General features: G+C 42.9%; 1 protein-coding gene across 3 annotated transcripts in view; it reads left to right on the top strand.

Annotated features, from left to right (window-relative positions):
- zswim8 (zinc finger, SWIM-type containing 8) overlaps positions 1–20,900 on the top strand; it is a 35,961-nt gene extending 15,061 nt beyond the window's left edge. Inside the window, exons 10-26 of one of the 3 annotated variants that reach the window (XR_002917834.2) lie at positions 3,621–4,875; positions 6,730–6,861; positions 6,951–7,130; positions 7,203–7,386; positions 8,432–8,530; positions 8,602–8,726; positions 9,770–10,088; positions 10,216–10,371; positions 10,436–10,658; positions 12,107–12,396; positions 12,466–12,689; positions 13,949–14,443; positions 16,280–16,700; positions 16,770–16,889; positions 16,960–17,138; positions 19,305–20,297; positions 20,377–20,900. Coding sequence is in view for 2 of the 3 variants with exons in the window: in XM_024261365.2 (XP_024117133.1) it covers positions 3,621–4,875; positions 6,730–6,861; positions 6,951–7,130; positions 7,203–7,386; positions 8,432–8,530; positions 8,602–8,726; positions 9,770–10,088; positions 10,216–10,371; positions 10,436–10,658; positions 12,107–12,396; positions 12,466–12,689; positions 13,949–14,443; positions 16,280–16,700; positions 16,770–16,889; positions 16,960–17,138; positions 19,305–19,508 (4,606 nt within the window). In the remaining variant the exon portion in view is untranslated. Of the gene's footprint in view, positions 1–3,620; positions 4,876–6,729; positions 6,862–6,950; positions 7,131–7,202; positions 7,387–8,431; positions 8,531–8,601; positions 8,727–9,769; positions 10,089–10,215; positions 10,372–10,435; positions 10,659–12,106; positions 12,397–12,465; positions 12,690–13,948; positions 14,444–16,279; positions 16,701–16,769; positions 16,890–16,959; positions 17,139–19,304 lie in introns of all 3 variants that reach the window. The other 2 variants (XM_024261366.2, XM_024261365.2) reach the window with 2 other exon arrangements.
- The last annotated feature ends 595 nt before the right edge of the window (positions 20,901–21,495 follow it).

The raw sequence follows: 21,495 nt of genomic DNA, 5'->3' as shown, positions 1-21,495 counted from the left end.
TGTGTGAGCATTTTAATCATGAACATTAATGCAAAGGGCTGATGATCTCTGATACAAATGGAACAGACTATAAATGGAAAATGCACCAGAGCACCCCCCCCCTCCCAACACACACACACACAAAAATACAATTAGTAAGACAAAATAAAGTTTGAAGTGCAGTTCGAGCTCTTATAAAATCACAATAACTGTTAAAAAAAATGTGCTTCTCCATATATCTTGTGAATTATAAGAAGAGCAATCTACAATGAAATAAGTCAGTATTTGATCACTTGTTGATTTTGTAGGTTTGCCCACTTAAAAATGAACTGACAGTCTGTCATCCTAATAGAAGGTTCAATTGAACAGTGAGAAATGGAAAAAATGACTATTTATTCATATAAATCTATGCAGTTGTCGCTACTTTGTGGCAAAACCCTCATCATCAGCACAGAGTTCAGAGGTTTCTTGTAGTTGACCAGGTTTCTGTTCGTATATGGGGAATTTTGGTCCACTGTTCTGTGCAAATGACTCTTAAATCATTCAGATTCGGTGGCTGTTGCTTAGCAACGCTGAGCTTCATCTCCCTTCATAGGTTTTCTACAGAGTTGAGGTCCAGGTCCATGGTTTTATTTCCTTGGTGACCTTGGCTGGATGTATTGGGTATTAGATTGTTGGAAGACCCATCCACCACCCATTTACAGCCTCCTGGTGGAGGGGAGGAGGTTCTCTCTCAGGATTTGAGGGAGCATGGCTCCTCACATCCTCCCATAGACGCGGTGAATTAGCCCTGTGCAGAAAAAAACAACCCCAAAGCATTAGGCTTCCACCTTCATGCTTGACAGTGGGGGTCTTAGGCAGCATTTGTCTTCCTCCAAATATGACGGGTTGAGTTGATGCCAAAAAGCTCCATGTTGGTCTCATCTGACCTCAACACCTTCTCCTAGTCATCAAACAGGATGTTCACCTCTTCTGATAACTGCTGAATGTGATCAAACAGGTGAATGTTTAGCACCACAGCTAACTGAACTCTTGGTCCGTGGACACTGCTCCCTGAGTGCGCTCAGGTGGGAACAACGTTTCCCGCAGCTGTAGCTGTGGCAGAGCGGCTGGATCGCCGTCTGTCTTCAGCTTGAGGAGGAAAGCGGCCAGCCCGGACCTCAGAACCACTCCTGCAGGCTGGTGTGGCTCTGCCGAGCTGGCAGAGGTTATCTATCACATGATTGATGGTCAGGATGCTGGTTGGTCAGATCGGGGGTGGGCTAAACTATGCGGCCCCTTGAACTATTTCTTCTGGCCCACCAAAATGAAGTAATTATGGTGGCTCCCCATAAGTGGTGCACTGCAAAGAAGTGGACCTTTGTTATTTTGCAGAAATGTGTTCTGCATTCTGTAGTGTGTGAAGATTTGTTTGTGTTTTCTCTGAGTCAGACACTCATTTTTCTGATCATTCTATCACCACATGAACGCAGCTTTTCTCTAAGTTTGCATTTTTTTCCCAGGAGGACATAAACCAATCTGTGCAGCTGGCACTAAAGTGAAAACAAATGTCACAGTTTTTAAGGAAAAACTCCAAATAATATATATTCATTTCCAATCAAAACTCCAGTTATTTCTCTCAGAAGGTGGATTACCTAAACACACCTCATCTGCTCATGGTCCGGCCTTCCTGACAAATTTTAGAACCATTTTTGACCTATGACTGAACCTAGACCAGTCAGCACGAACCCTCTTGTCTGTGATTGTTGTGTGGTGGAACATTTATCACGCTAAGCTCAAAGTTATGAGCACAAAATCAGAGACTGGGAGAAAGCGAGAAGAGAGACAACGAATCTGAAAACAGTTGTGTTGTTTAACAAATCACAGGGTTGTCTTGAATTTGGGTTAATAGTTGTGATCGAAAAATCCTGGAGGGACTGATTTATACACATTCTTAAAGCGGATTTCTTGATTGAATGGATGAGTCAATTTTTTGTGTGAACCATTTTTATATTATTTTTGAAAATTGTGAGAGTATGGATACTGGTCTATAATTAGTAAATATGTGTTCATTGTTTTGTTTAAATATTGGGATTATCTTGGCTACTTTCATTTTGTGAGGAAAATTCCAGTCCTAAAAAGGTTAAAGATGTCTGTTAAGGGGCTGAGAATGCAGACTTGTCTTTTTTACTATAATCATGTCTATGCCATCACAGTCCTTTGACGTTTTATTCCTACATTTTCTGACAATCTTTAGAATATCATGTTCTGTAATTTCATCTATATAAATAGAATTTAATATTTTCTTTGTACTTTTTGTGAACAGGCACTTTCAGTATGGATAAGGTTTTCCCTCTGCTTTACAATATTGGTTCCCACATTTGCAAAGAAAGAATTAAACTCATTTGCCATTTGAGTTTCATCATTAATGACTTTTCCTTCATGCTCAAAATACTCTGGTATTCTTTTACCATGCGCATGTCTTTTAGTCACTTCATTTAAAGTTTTCCATATGTCCTTATTGTTATGTTTATTTTTTTCTATTTTATTTTATAATAATCTTTCTCAGCTCTCCTCATTATTGTTAGTCCGTTTTTATAAATTTTATAATTTACTTCAAGAGTTTTTGTTCAGTATTTTATAAAATTCCCATACATTTTGTTTTTCTTTCTCCACACTTTTTGTAAGCCTGGTGTTATCAAAGGTTTGTTAACAAACTTGTTCGATTTACCTAACTTAAATGGGCAATTTTTATGTACAAGTTAACATAATTTTGAACAAAGATTGCATCGGCCTCATTCACATCTGTTACATACACACTCTCCCAATCTTGGTTTTACAAATCAATTTCCCTTTGAGTTCTTATCCGTATAAATTTTAGTGTCTCATCTTTTAAGGTCTTTATAATAGGCTTTAACTGACATACAGTGAAAATAGGTAGATGATCACTTAATTCACTCAATATTATTCCATTCTGAGTAATATTTTGTATATCATTTGAGAAGATATTGTCTATTGATGTTGCTCCAGTAGATGTTACTCTGGTAGGTTGCGTAATCAATGGAAACACGTTTACTATACATTTAGTTTAAAAATTCCTTAATTGCTACGGAGTCCGGTGGATTCATAAAATCCACATTGAAATCTCCACATAGCATCAGGGATTTCTGTGGTGGTAGAATATCAATTAATTCTGATAATTCCTCTATCTTTGATCCTTGTGCTCTATAAACACAAATATATCACACGGCGGTTGGATTCTCTCTGAATTTCTATTGCCTCAGACTCCAAACGTTCATCAATTGCCACAGACATATTTTCCACCATTTTGCAATTATATTTTTGATCAACATATAATGCAACACCACCTCCTCTTTTTCCTGGGCGATCACTATGAAGCAGTCTATACCCATTTATACCAAAATCATCAGCTTTTTCTGTTTAACCAGGTCTCGGAGAAGACAATAACATTAAATTGTTATTTAAATGCTGCCAAATAATCATTAATTTTATTTATTTTGGCATAAAGACTTCTGCAATTAAAATGTACAAGAGAAACCAAATGTTGCCCGCAAAAGATCAAATACTTGTTTCCTCGATTGTACATTGAGAACGTTGTGACTTCAGGCTGTAATCTGAGGAATGTTCACACTTTCTTGCAGACGCTTGGAAATGGCCAACCAGCTGAAGCAGTGGCACTTGAAGGTGATAGAAATCGTCAAACGGGGACAACATCGCAAGTCTCTGGATAAACTGTTCCAGGGTTTCAAGCCTGCCGTCGAGTCTTGCTATTTCAACTGGGAGGTGGCGTATCCACTTGAAAGTATTACCTACAGCAGCACAGACAAGAAGAGCGCAACGTTCTGCTGGCCCAGGGCAGCACAGCTGCACAGAGGGGTCAAGACTGCTGCATCCGCTGGGGGGGAGCTCTTTGAGGGCTGCAGAGTTGAGGCCACTGCTGGGGGCGACTACAAAGAAAGAGGGGGTCACCTGTCGCAGCAGGAGATGGCAGTGCGACCAAAGGAGACCATTCTCTCCAAGAGGAAAGGTCTGTCCCTGAGTGGAGGGGGAGGCATGCTCGTTCGACTCGGAGGAAACGTCTCGCTGTCCCTGGAGGATAATGGAGGAAAGTGCTTGTATAAAGGTCCAGGATCCTCTGGAGGGAAGCTGAAACTGGCACAGGGAGGTGGGAAGGGGATGTCCACAGCAGCTGCTGGAGGAACTGGAGCTCTGGGAGGGAGCAAGCACACATGTGCTAAGAGGAGAACTAGCAGCGAGGACAGCTCTCTGGAGCCAGACCTCGCTGAGCTGAGCTTGGACGATGGCTGCAGTCTCGCTCTGGGGGCTGAGGCCAGCAACACCTTTGAGTTTTTGCCCCCTCCCTCAGAGATACTGTCCCCTCCAAGCCCTTTGCTGCGAGACTCTGCTAAATGCAGCGACAGCAGTGCAGTCAGCAAAGGTTTTGAGGCCAACCATGTGGGCAGCTCTTCTGCACAGCCTCCACCGTGCTTCATCTCCAAAGACTCTGCAGCAGCTGCTGTGGATGAGCTCAGCTCTGCTGCAAAAGAAGCAGAAGGGAAACTGGAACTAGTTCAGCACAGAGAAGAGAGTGTGGACGTGGTTGATGGCCACCAACCATCCACCTTCAGAGCAACAGCAAGGCCTGGTACTGCTCAGACTTCGTCTGAAACACCGAGGGGCCAGAAGGAGGCAACATCTGCTGGAATGGCTGCTAACCAAGGAGCTGAGGGGGGAGCTTTGGAGCATGAAGCAGCAGCAGAGGACGACTATCAGGCTTACTTTCTAAGTACTGCATCCGAGGAAGGTGCTGACAGACAACTGGTTGATAGTCACCAGGAGGAGGAGCCAGATATCTTTGCAGGGATCAAACCGCTGGAGCAAGAGGGACAAATGGAGGTAAGGAAGGGGGTGAGAAGGTTTGGAGATGCTGGGAGTTGAGAAAATGCTAGAAGTCTAGAAATACCATAAGGCAATGTGGGATCCTCATAAACTTTAGTTTAAAAATCCCAAATAAAAATAAAAATTCATGTTTTACCTGACAATGGTACCACTTGGACTATGCTTGGACTGAACTGGACTGGACCAAGCACAGGGCCCTGTGGTACACCATGACTGACTGCTGTGAGGAAGACTCATCATACACATGAAAACAATAGAATCTATCAGATAATTATGACTTAAAGTGGCTTAAATCTATTCCTGTAATATCAACGGCAAATTCCAGACTGGAATAAAATGCTGCAATCAATGGTGTCAAATTCAGCATTAACAGTCTGTTTGCAATCAGGATGAGGTCATTACAACCAGCTGTTTCAGGACTATGATGTACTCAATCTCAATTGCATTTCTTTAAAAATTCTTTCCAATCAAAAGGTTATAATGTTTATCTGCAACAGTTTTCATCAAAGCTTCAGACATAAAGGAGACATTAGATATGAGCCCATAAATAGAGTCTTGTGGATCAAGAATAGATATTTTAAAGATTTAATTATTGTTCTTTGAAATCCAAAGTTACATAGTCTGTAAATAGTCAGTCAGGCAGCTCAAGGAGTTTACTGTAACACCTACAGTAGAGATCATCTCAGGTGAGTACGGAAGTAAGGTTTGGATTTTTTCAGCAGTTAGTTTAGAACAGGAGTCTGCAACCTGCAGCTCCAGATCCACATGTGTCTCTTTTATCTCTCCATGGAGGATCCTTATCCAAACATAACATAATTCATGGAGACTGCTGATCCAGACATGTCGACCGTCAGAGTCAGCAGCTCCTGATAATGACTGTCTAACCAAAACTACCTAAAGAAAACAAACAAAGCCTGAAAACTAAGACTACCAAGATCCAACCTCAAACTAAAATAACAAAACCCAGCAGAGTAAGACTGATGAGGACAAAGAGGGAAAAAAGAACAAAAAAGGAAAATAAAGTAAGGATTACTTAATTATCATTTATTTAATTTAGATGAGTTAAATGTATAAATTGATGTCTGAGGTTCACATAGATGATAAACTATGTAGGTTTTTACATCCTGTTGACCTGAAGACGTCTTGTTTGTTCAACTCTACCTCCAGAATGAACAGATTTTATATGCAAAGCAAAACTTTGGTAAAAAGTTTGATCTTTGATGAGTTAAAACACAGATAATCTTATGCTGAACAACATTGGTTAGTAGCTGTTCAGAGATGCACTGAGATGATCCTGTTTGACACAGAGCAGCTTTTATTTTGAAAAGAAGTAAAAAAAAATGTTTTTGAGAGATGCCAGATTCTTTTAAGATTTTTTATTTTGTTTGTGCCATAAATAGACATAATTCATATTTATTATTAAAAGAAGGTCATGAATGCAAATCCAATTTTCTTAAAGGCTAAAGTCAGACTATGCAGCTCCTTCTAGGTTTGGATCAGTAGAAAAGGAACATAGATGTCTCTTTTACTGTTAAAGGTTTCAGACTCCTGCTCTAGTCCCACAGATGAGAACTGGACTGTTGTGAGTTAAGAAACGTCTTCATCCCACAGGATCTTTGATTTAGTTCATAACTATTTCTTCAGAGAAAGACATCGCAAATCTGTACAGAGGACAGTGAGGAGAGGGGGGGTCACTAAAGTTTGTCTCTGATTCAGAAAATCTCTAAATGATTTTTTTGTGTTAAAATCACTGGTTTTTGGTGAAGGAGAGGGGAGGGGCTGACAGTTTGGGACAGTAGTGAATGAGTTTGAGTCCCTGTTGAGTTATGGCTTGAACTTGGTGGTGTGCAGGTACTGTTTGCGTGCGCCGAAGCCCTCCACGCTCACGGCTACAGTAACGAGGCTTGCCGGCTGGCCGTGGAGCTCGCCACAGACCTTCTAGCCAATCCTCCTGACCTAAAGGTGGAGCAGCCGCAGACCAAGGTATCCTGAACACATTGAAACACATGAAATCTCTGATGCCTTTTTAAGGGTTAGAAATAAAACTACATTTTCCCGTCTGGTGGGTGCAGGGCAAGAAGTGCAAGGTGTCGACCAGCCGTCAGACGCAGGTAGCCACGAACACGCTCTCCAAAGCTGCCTTCCTGCTCACCGTCCTCAGTGAGAGGACGGAGCTCCACAACCTGGCCTTCAGCACTGGGATGTTCTCTCTGGAGCTGCAGAGGCCACCAGCATCCACCAAGGCTCTGGAGGTTCTGATCATTTTGACCACTGATCAAGCCTGAATCGCAGCTGCTAGAAAAGAGATCCGTGTGCGTTTACAGGTCAAGCTGGCGTACCAGGAGTCTGAGGTGGTGGCACTGCTAAAAAAGATCCCTCTGGGCGTGGTGGAGATGTCCGCCATCCGGGACCGGGCCGAGCAGCTGCGGGACGGGAACCTCTGCGATTACAGGCCTGTGCTGCCTCTCATGCTGGCCAGTTTCATTTTTGATGTGCTCTGCACTCCAGGTGAGCGCCGCCTTGTGGTCTGCACACTCCTCACAGGAACGGGGTTGCTGCTCATTTCTCCATTTAAGACGTGTTCGGCTGCATTCTTTCTGCAACCTTTTCACATCACATGTAGATTTTAGGTTTGTTCTTTAGGGTGGGGGGCAGTAATTAATGAGAGCAGACCATCAAACATTGCAGCCATCTATGTTAAAAAGGATATTATTCAAAAGTATTTAGATACACCAATCATACATCCAAAAATATATTTCTGTTACATTACTTTACATTCCTCAATTTGAGAATTGTATTTTAAATGGTTCCTCACTGCATTAGAATTAAGAAACATTCTAACGCATCGATCAGCTCTAGTCTAATAAACATTTCAAGCTGAATGTTTTAGGTATGGTTTCCCTGTAAGTGTTTGGTTGTTTGCTTTTGAGCTGCGGTGTCTGTGAGATCTATGTGAATTGTAACATTTGATTCTACCTATTAAAAAAATAAAAGTTAGTCTTTACTTTGGTTTTAGCCATAAAATAAAATCATATTTTCTGTCGTATTTTTTTTTTTTAAACTGTCTTTTTATCAAGCGATTTTGTGCCACCAAATTGCAAGCAATAATCTCAGTTTTAAAATTAATGTAAAGTGTTTAGAATAAAAAAATGCATAATTTGCAAATAAAAATATTTAATATTTGCTTTCAAAAAATATGTTTTGCAGCTTAAATGTTTTTAGATGCGTAGTGCCTCATCTCGCTTTTGTCCTATCTTTGATTTTGCATTGACACGGTTTTTGTGCTGCAATCGCAAGAATATTTTTCGAAAGCAAAAAAGAAAAAGTTTGAAAATGCAACAATATTTTTGGAAGCAAAAAAATATTTGGAAGCAATTATTAAATATTATTATTTGCAACACTTTACATTTTGTTTGCAATTTAGAAATTTTCATCTCAAATCTGTGACTTGCTTGTAATATGGTGGCACAAAAATCATTTCATATCTTTTCATTATTACAAATGTCATACTTAAAAATTAAATTCTTAACTCTCGTTTGTGCTCTTTAAACAGTTGTGTCCCCAACGGGCTCCCGTCCACCGAGCCGCAATCGAAACAACGAGATGCCTGGAGACGAGGAGCTTGGCTTTGACGCTGCTGTTGCTGCTCTTGGTATACATTTCCCCTGAGCCAGTGGGTTTGTCCATCTGTGCGGTGTGGAGTATAACATTGTTTGTTTGTAGGCATGAAGACCACAGTCAGTGAGGCAGAACACCCCCTGCTCTGTGAGGGAACCCGGCGTGTAAAGGGTGACCTGGCTCTCGCTCTTATGATCACGTACAAGGACGACCAGAGCAAGCTGAAGAAGGTGAGGCTCCTCCAGGCCTCACATTTCATTCCTCAGTCATATACAAGCTTTGCATTCAGGACTCCATTTAATGAGACTGTAGAAAGGTAGTTTTGTAAACTGTAACTGTGATTGGAAAAAGGTTTTGTTATACACCCTAGTGTTATAATGAGTTTCATCTTTTGCTGCTTCACAGTATCACAGTTTTTGTTTTTCCTTTATGTATTTTAACAACAAAGCAAATGGTACGTTTGCATATACTTGCATGGCACTTTACTGCCTTCTTATAAGCTGGGGTAGTACAAACCGTACAGGACACCAGTGTTCCATGGTCTCTTTTCACCACGTCAAAGGTGACACGTAGTTTGCTGATATCTGGGCGCTTGTGTGGAAAGATAGGTTCAAAAAAATCCAACTCTGACAGCCCAAAGACTGTCAGAGTAGAAGGCCAACACTGCGCACACACACACACACACACACCCACACACACACACACACACACACACACCACTCACTGAAAATGTTGACAATTTGGACCCTTTATATTCATGTTCCAAACATTATTTCAGCTGATTTGAAAGCAGTAGAGAAGGGAAGAAGAGAAGATGGTATCTTCACATTGACTGCAGTCAAATGAGCCGCCGTTCACATTTCTGTGGTCAAATCAGCATCACTGGATTTTTGGTGTGAGTTTCATCCAATACTTACGGTAGCAGGACTGAGAACGCTGGAAAATCTCCACCAGACTCCACGGAGCTTCTTGATGTGACCACGGAAATGTGAACGGCGGCTCATTTGACCGCAGTTGGAAAGGATTGTAAATCAATGAAAGAGCATTTTGATGTTAGCTTTGATTATTTTATCAAGAACTCTGAGAAACCAATGATTGAATGTATTGATCACAGCAACGTCAATAAACAGAGATTTTTCAAAATAGTTTTGTATTTGCTGGTGAGAAAGACTCGGAGCTTTCTGCAGGAGCCTCACCAGCACTGCCTCTGGCTGTAGGGAGAAATGGATGTATAATAAGAATTTGTACAATTGACTTTTTTCTCCCCCCAAAGATTCTGGACAAGCTGCTGGACAGAGAGAGTCAGACCCACAAGCCCCAGACCCTGAGTTCCTTCTACTCCAGCAAACCGGCCGTTGGCAGCCAGCGCAGTCCGTCCAAACACGCAGCCACAAGCCATGGGGGGGTGGGCGCTGCCACAGGTGGGGTGCCCAGGCATAGCCAGCCATCTTCATCTGTCAGCAGTTTGTCTGCATCTTCTAGCTCGTGTTCTGCTGCGGTTCTTGCTGGGGAAGAGATCCCTTCTCAGACCGAGCTCAGAGTGGTCCAAACCAGTACAGCTGGAGAGGATGCTGCTGAGACCCGGGACCGAGGTAAGACACCCCTCCCCATGTCTTCTTATAAAATACTGAGGGAACCCACCCCCAAGTGTCTACATATGAACATCAGAGAAGACGGGCTGTGTTTGGTGAAGGTTTTTTAGTGTTGGTGTCCTGCTAGTTTCAGATGGGCCTCAGACTTCAGCCGAGCTGCAAACTGAGACTCCCTCATTTAAGCTGGAGGCCACAGTCCCCAGTCGGCTGGCTTTGGGGGGGCGCTGTGGGTACAGCCAGCGCTGCTGGGGCTCCCCTGTGCGGCAGAAAAAGAAGCACACTGGTAAGCTGAACCAGCTGAAGGTTCCAAGCTGAAGAGGTGGAGCTGAAACTCTCTGTACCTGCAGGCATGGCCAGTATAGACAGCAGCGCTCCAGAGACCACCTCCGACAGCTCTCCCACCCTTAGCCGACGCCCCTTGAGGGGGGGCTGGCCAGCAGCATCCTGGGGGCGGGGCCAGGACAGTGACAGCATCAGCAGTTCGTCGTCTGATTCATTGGGCTCCTCCTCCTCTAGCGGATCTCGCAGGGCAGGGGGGGGTGCCAGGGCTAAGAGTGCCGACACCAGCAGGTAGCTCTCTCCCTTCCTACAACACAAATGAACTAAAGGTTGTCTGCATACTAGAGCTGTGAATGTTGACGCGTTAACACGCACAATTAATAGAACATAATTAATTTAATGTGTTAACGTCCTGCCGTGCAGCTGTGAGATCAGAGCTATAAAACTGTCTAAAATCGACTCAAACGTTTGTAGTTTTTAGACAAAAGTGATCTTTTATTTGAATAAATCAGGCGGAGAATGAACGTCTGGGGGCGGAGCTAAACGAAGCTGTCTGCTATTAGAAATCCGAAGACCGACATGACTTTTCCACAATAACAAGTACGGCGTTGTATGGCGTTGTCTAAAAATTGTGGAAACTCTGTGAAAGTCCCGCCTTTCCCTCCTCGCAGGAGGTGAGCAGTTCAGAATGGACAGACACGCCCCCACCTGTGTAGATTCCAGTCGAGCTGATCTGAAATCCAGCTGGATCAAACCTCTCCCCCCCCAGAAAAAATGTTATATTCATTTTCACAAACACAATGAAAAAAATGTATGTGAATAAAAGAAAATGCTGAAAAAAAGCAGAATTCCAGGACAAATGTCAAATAGACAGCAGAGAGAATCCTTATTTTTGGGCTGTATGGTGTGACTTTAGCCTGTCTTTATTTTGGTATTTTCATTTAAAAACATGTTGATTAGTTTGTTGACAAATTTTATTCTTGTTGTTTTTATAAAATTACATCTAAAACTTTCATTCTATGTTGTATGTTAAACATTTTTGGGGTTTCCACAGTAAAATGAATCCAATTTTTCCAGATGGATTTTTCTGTTTTTGCATGATTTTATGTCTAGTGTGAGAATATAACATGGAAAGATGACTAATTGTCACATAGGAGAGGTTGTGCTGGTTAAAATGAGAACAAATAAGCACCAGATAGTCTTTCAAATAGAAAATACAGAAGATTCAAATATAGATAAATACTGAGTTTTAGACCTTAGGTTCCATAGGGTTAGAAATAAATGTACAATTTTGCGTGTGATTTAATTTTGTAATTATTTGCAGGTAAGTGGCTGGCGAACACTGTAACTAAAAAAAGAAAAAAAGGCGAATATTGCGATTAATTTTTGTCAGATTTGTGATGAATTAGTTACTTTTTTTTAATCGATTCCCACCCCTGCTGTGAAGCTTTTTCCACCTTCAGTCCCTTCATTTTCTGTAATCTAATCTTTTGCTGGTTTTCAGGTGAAAGAGAAGGCTTTTACTTTGAAAGTCTAATAAAAAAAAAACTTTGTTTTACAATTCTCTAAAGCTAGATTTCATGGAATATCATTTGGCTCCAAGGTAATTTGAGAAGTTTATTTTTTTGTATACCTAATTCAGCTCGCTGAGACGATTCCGATCAACCTTTGAGTCTGAAAACTCTGTTCTGACAAAAAGCTCCAGCCTGCTCATGTTGTTTTTTTACTTCCTGTTTAAGGTACAAAGGTCGGCGCCCGGAATGCCACGCCCCCCACGTCCCCAATCAGCCATCGGAGGCGGCGGCTCATTTTTACTTTGAGTTGGCGAAGACGGTGCTTATCAAAGCTGGAGGAAACTCGTCCACGTCCATCTTCACTCAGCCGTCAGCCAGTGGGGGGCACCAGGGGCCTCACAGAAACCTGCACCTGTGTGCCTTTGAGATTGGACTGTACGCCCTCGGCCTCCACAACTTTGTGTCACCAAACTGGCTGTCCAGAACCTACTCGTCCCACGTGTCGTGGATCACTGGTGAGAACATCAGCGCATCAGTTAGACCTTTTCAACCCATCCTAACGTACTCCCCTCTTTGACTCACAGGCCAAGCCATGGAGATAGGGAGTGCTGCTCTCAACATTCTGGTTGAATGCTGGGACGGACACCTCACCCCGCCAGAGGTGGCGTCTCTTGCAGATCGAGCGTCCCGAGCCAGGGACCCTAACATGGTTCGGGCTGCGGCAGAGCTGGCTCTCAGCTGTCTCCCTCACGCCCACGCCTTGAACCCAAATGAAATCCAGAGGGCCCTGGTGCAGTGTAAGGAGCAGGTATGTGGAGGGGGGGTATCGGCTGTGAGGTGCCCCCAGGACCATGGATATTACAGCAAAACGCTGTTTAGGGTCCTCCATTTTGTAAGTTGTGATGCAGACTCCTAAGACCTTTGGTCTGCTGAGACAGATCAATGGAAGACACTTCATGAGTCTTTTGAAATCAAACTGATTTAAAAAAAACATTATACTACAATGAATAGAATCCTCTTTATCTTTACCGTGTTTTCTGGAGTTTAAGTCGCAAGGGCAAAAATGTCAAATCAAGAAGAAAACCATATACAAGTCTCCGGAGTACAAGTCGCACTTTTGGGAGAACAGTTTGAGGTTTCAGAAAAACACCAAGTGTAGCTAAAATAAAATAAATCTACTAATCTTTTGATCTGTACAATACAAATATCAAAGTTTAAGAGGAAAACAGTCAGATTCTCTTGCATGTTTGTTTTGGACCACACTTCTTCTGCTGCTGTCAGTAGCAAATACCCAAGTGCAGCGCCCTCTAGTGGTTGTTAGAGGAAACAACTGCTAAGAGACAACCAGTATTTACTGGGAAAATAACAAATATATCAGCCTATTTATGTCTAAAAAACCAAAAATAAGTCACTCCTGAGTATAAGTCACACCCCTGACCAAACTATGAAAAAAAAATGCAACTTTTACTCCGGAAAATGCGGTATGTTGTTTATTAATTAGCAGATGAAGACCAGCATGACATAAGACAAAACAGAAGATTCAGTAGAACATTTCCATTGAATAGAACAGTAAAGCGTACAGGGAGGTGTTTGCTGTGAGACCTTCATAGCCTGCATCACAAACATGACACAGTTTGTTTGCAGGGTATTTATGTCTGCACAGCAGGTACTTCCTTTTACTTTCTGAGCAGATTAAATAAAAACCCTTATTTAAATGTGTTGTGTTTTGCTCGTGGGTCACAGTCTATGGTTGTCTCGTTTACAAGACTAACATGTGTTCCTGTTTGGTACTTGAGCACAACTGTGTCCAGAGATTGGCTCTGTAACCCCGAGTGTTCAGCACGCATCAAAGAGGATTGAAAGCAACCTCCAGACATAACATTAACAGACGACAAGCCTCCTGCTCACAGAGAAAAACTACTGATTGTTTTAGGACAAAAACCCTGTATCGAGTTAAATCCTGAGAATGGTATCCTCTGCTAACTGTGACCTTCACCTGTTCCACAGTGATTCATCTCCATCAGCTGTACCCGTGTCTAACTTCTCTCCTCCTCTGTGTTCCCTCAGGACAATCTGATGCTAGAGAAGGCCTGTATGGCAGTGGAGGAAGCAGCAAAAGGTGGGGGGGTATATCCTGAGGTTCTGTTTGAAGTGGCTCATCAGTGGTACTGGCTCTACGAACAGTCGGTGGGCGGGGGCTCGGGTCAGCAGCGGGAGACCTCAGGGCGCTGCGGAGCGAATGGTGGGACAGGAAGGAGGCCTCCTGACTCCAGCTGCGGTGTTCTGGAGAGTGGGAGTAATCCAGAGCCCGGGGGGGTGGCAGTCACAGCCTCCGTCACCGCCACAGCAGTGGTTCCCGTCATCTCTGTGGGATCCACCATTTACCAGCCCCATGCTCTGCCTGGCCAGGCCTTGACCCACCCTCATACCCAAGGACTGCATCCCTACACCACCATCCAGGCCCACCTACCCACGGTCTGCACCCCTCAGTATCTAGGACATCCTCTCCAGCACGTTCAGCGACCGGCCGTCTTCCCCGTCTCTGGGGCTTCATACGGACAGGTGAGGAATGCAGTCCACGTGCGCTACTGTGATCTAGCTTTTTAAAGAAAGGGAACTAGAGGGGGGGCTCTGCATCAACCTGCAGTGTCTTAGTGTCTCCGTCACTGACTTTCACTGAAGCTGGCATTTCTTTTTTGGCAAGTCAAATTTCAAGGGCCACATGCAAGTTAATGTTTAGCTTCAAGTTAGTCTTCTTTCTTTGTCTTCCTTTTGAATTTCTTTATTACTCCTCTGCTGACAGGATCTTATGTCTGCCACAGACACCAGTGAAGATAAAAAATCCTTGAAAAAAAGTTTTGTGGGATCCAGATGACCCCACTTTTAATGTAAATGCCAAGGATAGCACAATGGATACGAGGAAAGTGTCATGAAATTGAGAATAAACCACCAGGAAGTGTTCCTTCAGAGATGTCGGTGTTATAAGACAGTTCTGATGCTTTACCAATGCAGTGTTCTGTGAGCAGTCATCTCCAGCTTTTAATTGGTTCATTATCAGACAATATTTTCATGAACTTGACTTTAAAGGGTAACCAAACCCTGAATCTACTTTTTTTTACCTCTATAAATGGGTCTTTAAAAGTGATATATGTTGGTTGCTGACAAATTTTTGATTAAGTAAAATAAAATAGTTTAATTCATGAAAATATATTGTCTAAAACTGTCTGTGTGCTGCCCCCTACAGGTAGAAACGATGTATTACAGTTAAATTGGTCTGCTGAAGTCTCAAAAGTTGGACCTCATCATGCTCTGCAGCTCCAGTATAAAAGCCCAGTGCATCTGTTAGCTTTAGCATGGCTAGTAGCTGTATTACCTTCAGTTGTGAAAATCTACTGATTTACACAACTTTCCAGTGGACTTGGAGATTAGGGAACATAGATTGAGATTAACTGGCATTTTATCCAGCAAACTCTGTCCTGGTGATGGATTTGTCATGAACATTTCACTCTGGATTGTTTGTTTAGTAAATTAGTATTTATTAGCTATTATGCTAGCAGCATTTTGTCACTTTCAGACACAGGTCCTTGTCTATTCGCTGCTATAGACAGACACGTTGCAGCTCAGGTGCCATCGCTATGCATCGAGTCAGTCAGCAGAACACAGCTGATTCAGTGTAAGACATACAGGCATCAACCACAGAAATCGAGCTAGCTCCCTTGTTTTTTAATCAACTTCCACAAAACATGGCTCGAGTTAAAGCTTAGAAAATGATTGATGTATATTCACATTTTTATTATCTTTAAAAACAAAGCTGTAAATAGTGCAAGAACTGCACCTTCTCGTGTTACAGCTACATAAAGCGTACCTCTCAATCATAGATCCAAGCCACACCTCCGCCGCTCAGTCCAGCTCCCATAGCCCCGCCCCCCTTCAAATTTTCAAATCTGGCCTGAGTATGGATTCAGCTTCCAACTGCCCTGTTTGGTAACCCTTTAAAGAGCGGCAGATATAACCACAAAACAGAATAAAAGGATTGTCCAAAAAAATGTAATCTTCTAAAGTTCATAGTTGTACACACTCAGCTTTTTAAACATTTATTAGCAGCGTTTCCATAACATTAAAGATCTAGTGTTGTGCTGAAAAATTATTCATTTGTGGATTTTTCATTTTTTTCTTATTTTCTCTCTGTTTTTTTTTTTAATCTTTTTTGTCCTTCTAAGATTGTGTTTGTTTTTTATGGTTGTGTGTTTTTGTAGGTTTCTTCACATTTCTCCCTCGCGTATTTCCTCTTTCTAATTTAATTATTATTTCTCTTCAGCGGATGTGTTTTGTGCGTTTGTTCCCTGCGGTGTGACTGAACGGCCCTCTCCTAACCTGTGGTGGTTCATGTGTTTCCAGGGAATGCACCCGGCCTTCATCGGAGCCCAGTACCCGTTCTCTGTGGCCACGAGTCCCCAGCAGCCTTTGGCAGCCACAGCCGTCACTTTTCCTGGTGTTCCTGTTCCATCTATGACTCAGATTGCTGTCCACCCCTACCACACAGAAACGGGCCTCCCCCTGACCACGACCGTTGCAGGTCAGAACCGCTCCCTCGTGAGCTGTCGGCTGCAGACTGTTCAGTCTCAGATTTGCCTCTGTTGTTGTGCAGTTGGTAGCGTTCACTCTGGTCCCTCCATCCAAGCCATCCAGGCTGCTTCTCTGCCTGCTGTTGCCCCCCAGCCGTCATTCGTGAGTGCGTCCTTCCCAGCAGAGGATGAACAGCACAGCCAGCCCATCAGCCAGCAGGGCTTCCACTACCTGCACTCTGCATACAGAGTTGGTGAGGAATCCCACCTGCTGTCATGAGCTCTTTGCAGTCAGGTGGATGCACTGACGTGATTGTGTGCAGGCATGCTGGCGCTGGAGATGCTGGGCAGGAGGGCCCACAACGACCATCCCAACAACTTCTCCAGGAGCCCCCCTTACACCGAGGATGTGAAGTGGCTGCTTGGACTTGCAGCCAGGCTGGGTGAGCGTGAGTTGAGATAAACACGTATGTGTTATGCTCTCCCTGATCTTGCTGTCCCTCCTTTTTTTAGGAGTAAACTATGTGTACCAGTTTTGTGTGGGAGCTGCAAAAGGGGTCCTGAGTCCGTTTGTCCTGCAAGAGATCATCATGGAGGCTCTGCAAAGACTGAACCCCGCCCACATCCATGCACACCTTCGCACCCCTGCCTTTCACCAGCTCGTCCAGCGCTGCCAGCAGGCCTACCTGCAGGTACAAGCCTCAACCCTCGAGAGGAAACAGCTCTGAGAGAAGAGGATGGCACAGCAGCAGACTGTGTGTTGAGCAACGTCTAAACATTGTGTTCAAAAAACACAAGAAGACTTTATTTTAAATTTAGCATTATTTATTTATTATTATTATTTATTTATTTGTTCTTTTTCAGTTAAAATGTACAATCCATACAATCTACTTAAAGAACAGAAGTAGGATGAAGTCTTATAAAACCCTACACCATTCTTATTATTCTATATGATACAAACAGAATAAATTAATGGGTTTAATCAAAACAAACACAAAATGAAAATCCATAATAATAATAATAATGCAATCTGCAACACTATATTTACATCATGCTCCATACAAACCAATCATTTTGTTTTTACATCCAAACTTAAAACAAACAATACTTAAACGTTTTTTCAGGTCATTATCCAAGGAATTCAATTTTTTAACCCCAGCAAAGGAAATAGTCATTTGTTTGAGTGTAGTTTTTACTTTAGGTACTTTAAAGTCATAATTTATTTGACTATTTCCTTCGTTTACAACAAAAAGATTCTGTAAACCACATGGCAACATAACATTTTTGGCCTTAAACATGACCAGCAGTGTCTGCAAAGAACATAAATCTTTAAATTTAATAACTTGGATTAAAAAGAAAAATGACAACATGTTAAAAACAAAACAGAAACCAAGGTGAGGTTTTTTAGGAGGCTCAGGAGGAGGTCCAGATGACCCTACCCTTACATTGATGTGTGACCCCTCCCATGACAAAGATGGACAGGATTTCATGTCTGCCACAGACACCAGAGAAAATTTCCGCTGTATACAAAAGAAAACCTTCATCCTCACAACTCCCCACCTCCTGTCTCCACCCCCCCAGTAGCTGTCCAGACCAGTTCTGTGATGTACTCTGGTACATCTTCAATGTGAGCCTCAGCCTAGAGAAAGTCCTAGTCTTGCAGAAGACCTGCTGTATGGTTTCACTCCCCAAGATCTCAAAAACAAACTACTGCAGACATGTCCCCTTGACCTTCCACTTGATGAAGGCCATTGAGACTTTGGTGAGCACCACAACTGACCTGCTGCAGTTTGCCCACAGGCTAAAAACCTACTAAGGAGGGAGGAGTGGATGGTCCACTAACTACCTCACCAACAGGCCAGAGGACATGCGTCTACGTCTTCGGCTATCTGTCTGAGGTGGTAACTTGGAGGACCTTCTATACCTCGTTTCCACTGTGTAGTCCAGACTGTACTTTTGAGCGTTTCCTTCACTAAAGGGACCCGTTAAACAGGTCCGACTGGTACTATTTCTGGTCCCCCGTTGGTCGCAAGTCCATAGAAAAATGGAATGGACCCATGATGGGCGGAGCTTCTGTTGTCAGACCATCTAACCCGTTGATTGGTGGAAAGGTTTTACCACAACACCAGCACTTGTCCGACTCGAGATCCAAACCAAAAGTTTTGTCCACTTTTTGGCTGAATTCTTATTCGCCTCCCGCAATCTTCTTGCAAAGAATAATAAATTCTTTACATATAGTATTCCCCCTTATTCACGGGAGTTGAGGACTGGAGACGCACCTAATCCATGAATATGGAGATACTCATGGTTGACGTGCATCAATGATGAACATTACAAGCTTCTCGTCTTTTTTAAATGGAGAACTTGCACAATTTGTGTTTGACTAAATACTTTTTTGCCCCACTGAGTGTGTCTGGACTCTGTTCTACAGCCCCGCCTCTTTGTGACCTGCTGTGTTGTAAGCCAGCTCAGAAAGCAGCAGCACTACACAACCATTCATAACATTTATGAGCCACTGCTCAAGAAACAGGATCATAAATCATACGATTGACCACAAAGATGGGACCAAAGAAGTAAAGCTTAAAATCTACAGTTAGTTTCTTGTTTTTACTTTAAAATAGTCACTATTGACAAAAATGTGTAAAAGAAAAAAAAAGAAATCCCGATATTTTCAGGTTTAAACCATATTTTGCTCACAAGAAGAAGAAAGTTTGTAAAACTTACTGCAAATCATCTTTAGATCTGGATCTTTTCTTCATCATGTTCTAATGATTTTGTCATTTTGACCCTCAAACTTTACACGAGTTATGGCCACGTGTTCTTGTGTCAGTTCTGACTCCAACTCTCTTTCCCTGCAGTACATCCACCACCGCCTCATCCACCTGACTCCCGCCGACTATGACGACTTTGTCAACATAATCCGCAGTGCTCGGGGGGCCTTCTGCCTGACCCCCGTGGGCGTGATGCAGTTCAATGACGTGTTGCAGAACCTGAAGAGAGGCAAGCAGACTAAGGAGCTGTGGCAGCGCATCTCCCTGGAGATGGCCACGTTCTCCCCCTGAGCGCTGCGCCGGCACTCGTGGGACCACTCCTGTGTGGTCAGAGGGAGGGGTCGGCCCTGGTTCCTGGACTGCCAAGATCTTAGTGTGACCACGTCCTCATTGTTGTCGACCCGTCCACTGTCTTCATACCCTCACATCAGTCTAGTGTGCAGTCTGTGCTGCAACATTCCAGTCCAGAATGATGGAGGGGGGCTTCAGTATTGGTGTATTTCTATGACATCATAAGCGAAACTTCCCTCCTGTGAAGCAGCATCATCCTGCAGGCTTGTCCTCTTTAGTAGCGCCGAGAACAAAGCAGGTCCATGTTTTTATGGAAAGCTAGCTCCTGTTAGGAGTAACAGGAAGAAGCAGCCTCTCCACCATTCCCAGACTACATTTGATCTGTAAATTCAAGCTCTGTCTTCAGGTACCAAGGAGTTCCTGTGCGGATTTGGTATTGTCAGTTCTGGATTTACTGGTGGAACAAAGTTCTGCACTCCTGAACAGTCTGCTGTTGCCCCAAACCAAAGACAATATTCCAAACATTACTGGAGGAGTTCTCGAAGCATCAACCGCTCCTCCAGCTGTCTTCTTTGCGTTCCTCCGGCTGTTCCTCCTCTTGCTATTCCCAAGCATTCTCCGAGTTTCCCCCTGCGCAGTCACATGATCCGCAGCGCCGAGCCCAACCCATGGCAGACAAAGCTGTGCTTTTAAATGTGGTGCTTTGACTTTTCGAAATCTTGACAAGTTCACTCTGTCCAGGCAGCTGCTGTGGTTCTGAATCGGCCCATTTGGTTGTGGACCCTACAGGTGAAGATGACTTTGTAAAAAAATGAAAAAAAAAAAAAAAAACTGAAAAAAGTACTGTCCTATTTTTGTAATCTTTCAGAGAGTAGCTGGACTGAAGCAGTCTGTGTGTATTTGATGTAGAAGAAGACGCGTAGGCTGGGAGGAAGAAGGTGAAGCAATACTAAAGTTTAGAGTTTACTTAATAAAGAGCTGTGAAAACACTACAGCAGCTTGCTGGTTTCATTTCTGATTTTGGTCTGCATGTTGTGGTGGTAAGAGCCAGCAGTCCAGTCCACTGATGTTGCTGCTTCCACTGCTGCTCTCATATCTCCTCACCTGGTTGATTGACAAGACAGACTCATGAGAAATGACACCACCGCATTCTTATTTAAACTTGAGTCAATGCTGTCAGCCCTTCTGTCCCACATACATCATTCTAGTTTCAGTGGCAATGAAGGAGGCAAGCAGCCGCTCCTGAGAGGATTGGATTCTCTGCTCAACCTGGGGTCTTACTGTGATGACCCTCCTCGATACATCAGTTATAGAGCAGGAAGCCATCACAAGACACTGCTCAACCTGCTGCAGGTAAAACTTCTTCCTACCTTTAAAAAAAAAAAAAAAAAATGGCTTCTGGCTCAGTCGGATTCCAGGTCGGACCTGAGGGACGGTTAAACCTAAATCAACTTTTTTGTCTATGAGCTCTATGAATGGGGCTTTAAAAGTGTTGTCTGATCATTGAGAATTTTTTATAAATTAAAATAAAATTCTTAAATTCTTGAAAATATAGTCAAAAACTCTGTGTGCTGCCCCCTACAGCACATGTCAAAGTCGAGGCCCGGGGGCCGGATCCGGCCCTCCAGATCATTTAATTTTATTGTTATTAATGACCCGATGTTTTGTTGTGCTCATTTCTAACTTGTATAATTTTGACAAAATATATTTTTATGGAGATTAAAATATTGAAAGTTATTTAAGGTTTAAGTTGATTTATTCTGGAATAATATTCTTGACTTATTATTCATAATTATGTTAAAAAGTTACAGTTTTAAAGTTTTAAAAATTAGCATTCTGATAGCCTTTTGGACTATTTTGGGATTTACTAAAAAAATGTTTAGGCTATTTTGGGGTTTATTTAATTTTTCAGCTACATGCTAGCTGTTTTGGCTAATTTAGCCTTTTTTTTTAAGTTTTTTAGGACATTTTGAAGTTCAGCTACTTT

The sequence above is a fragment of the Oryzias melastigma genome, linkage group LG15 (assembly GCF_002922805.2).
Source record: "Oryzias melastigma strain HK-1 linkage group LG15, ASM292280v2, whole genome shotgun sequence".
In the NCBI taxonomy this organism is placed as follows: Eukaryota; Metazoa; Chordata; class Actinopteri; order Beloniformes; family Adrianichthyidae; genus Oryzias; species Oryzias melastigma.
The sequence above is the reverse complement of the archived record's forward strand: the minus strand, read 5'-3'. Positions and strand labels throughout refer to the sequence as shown.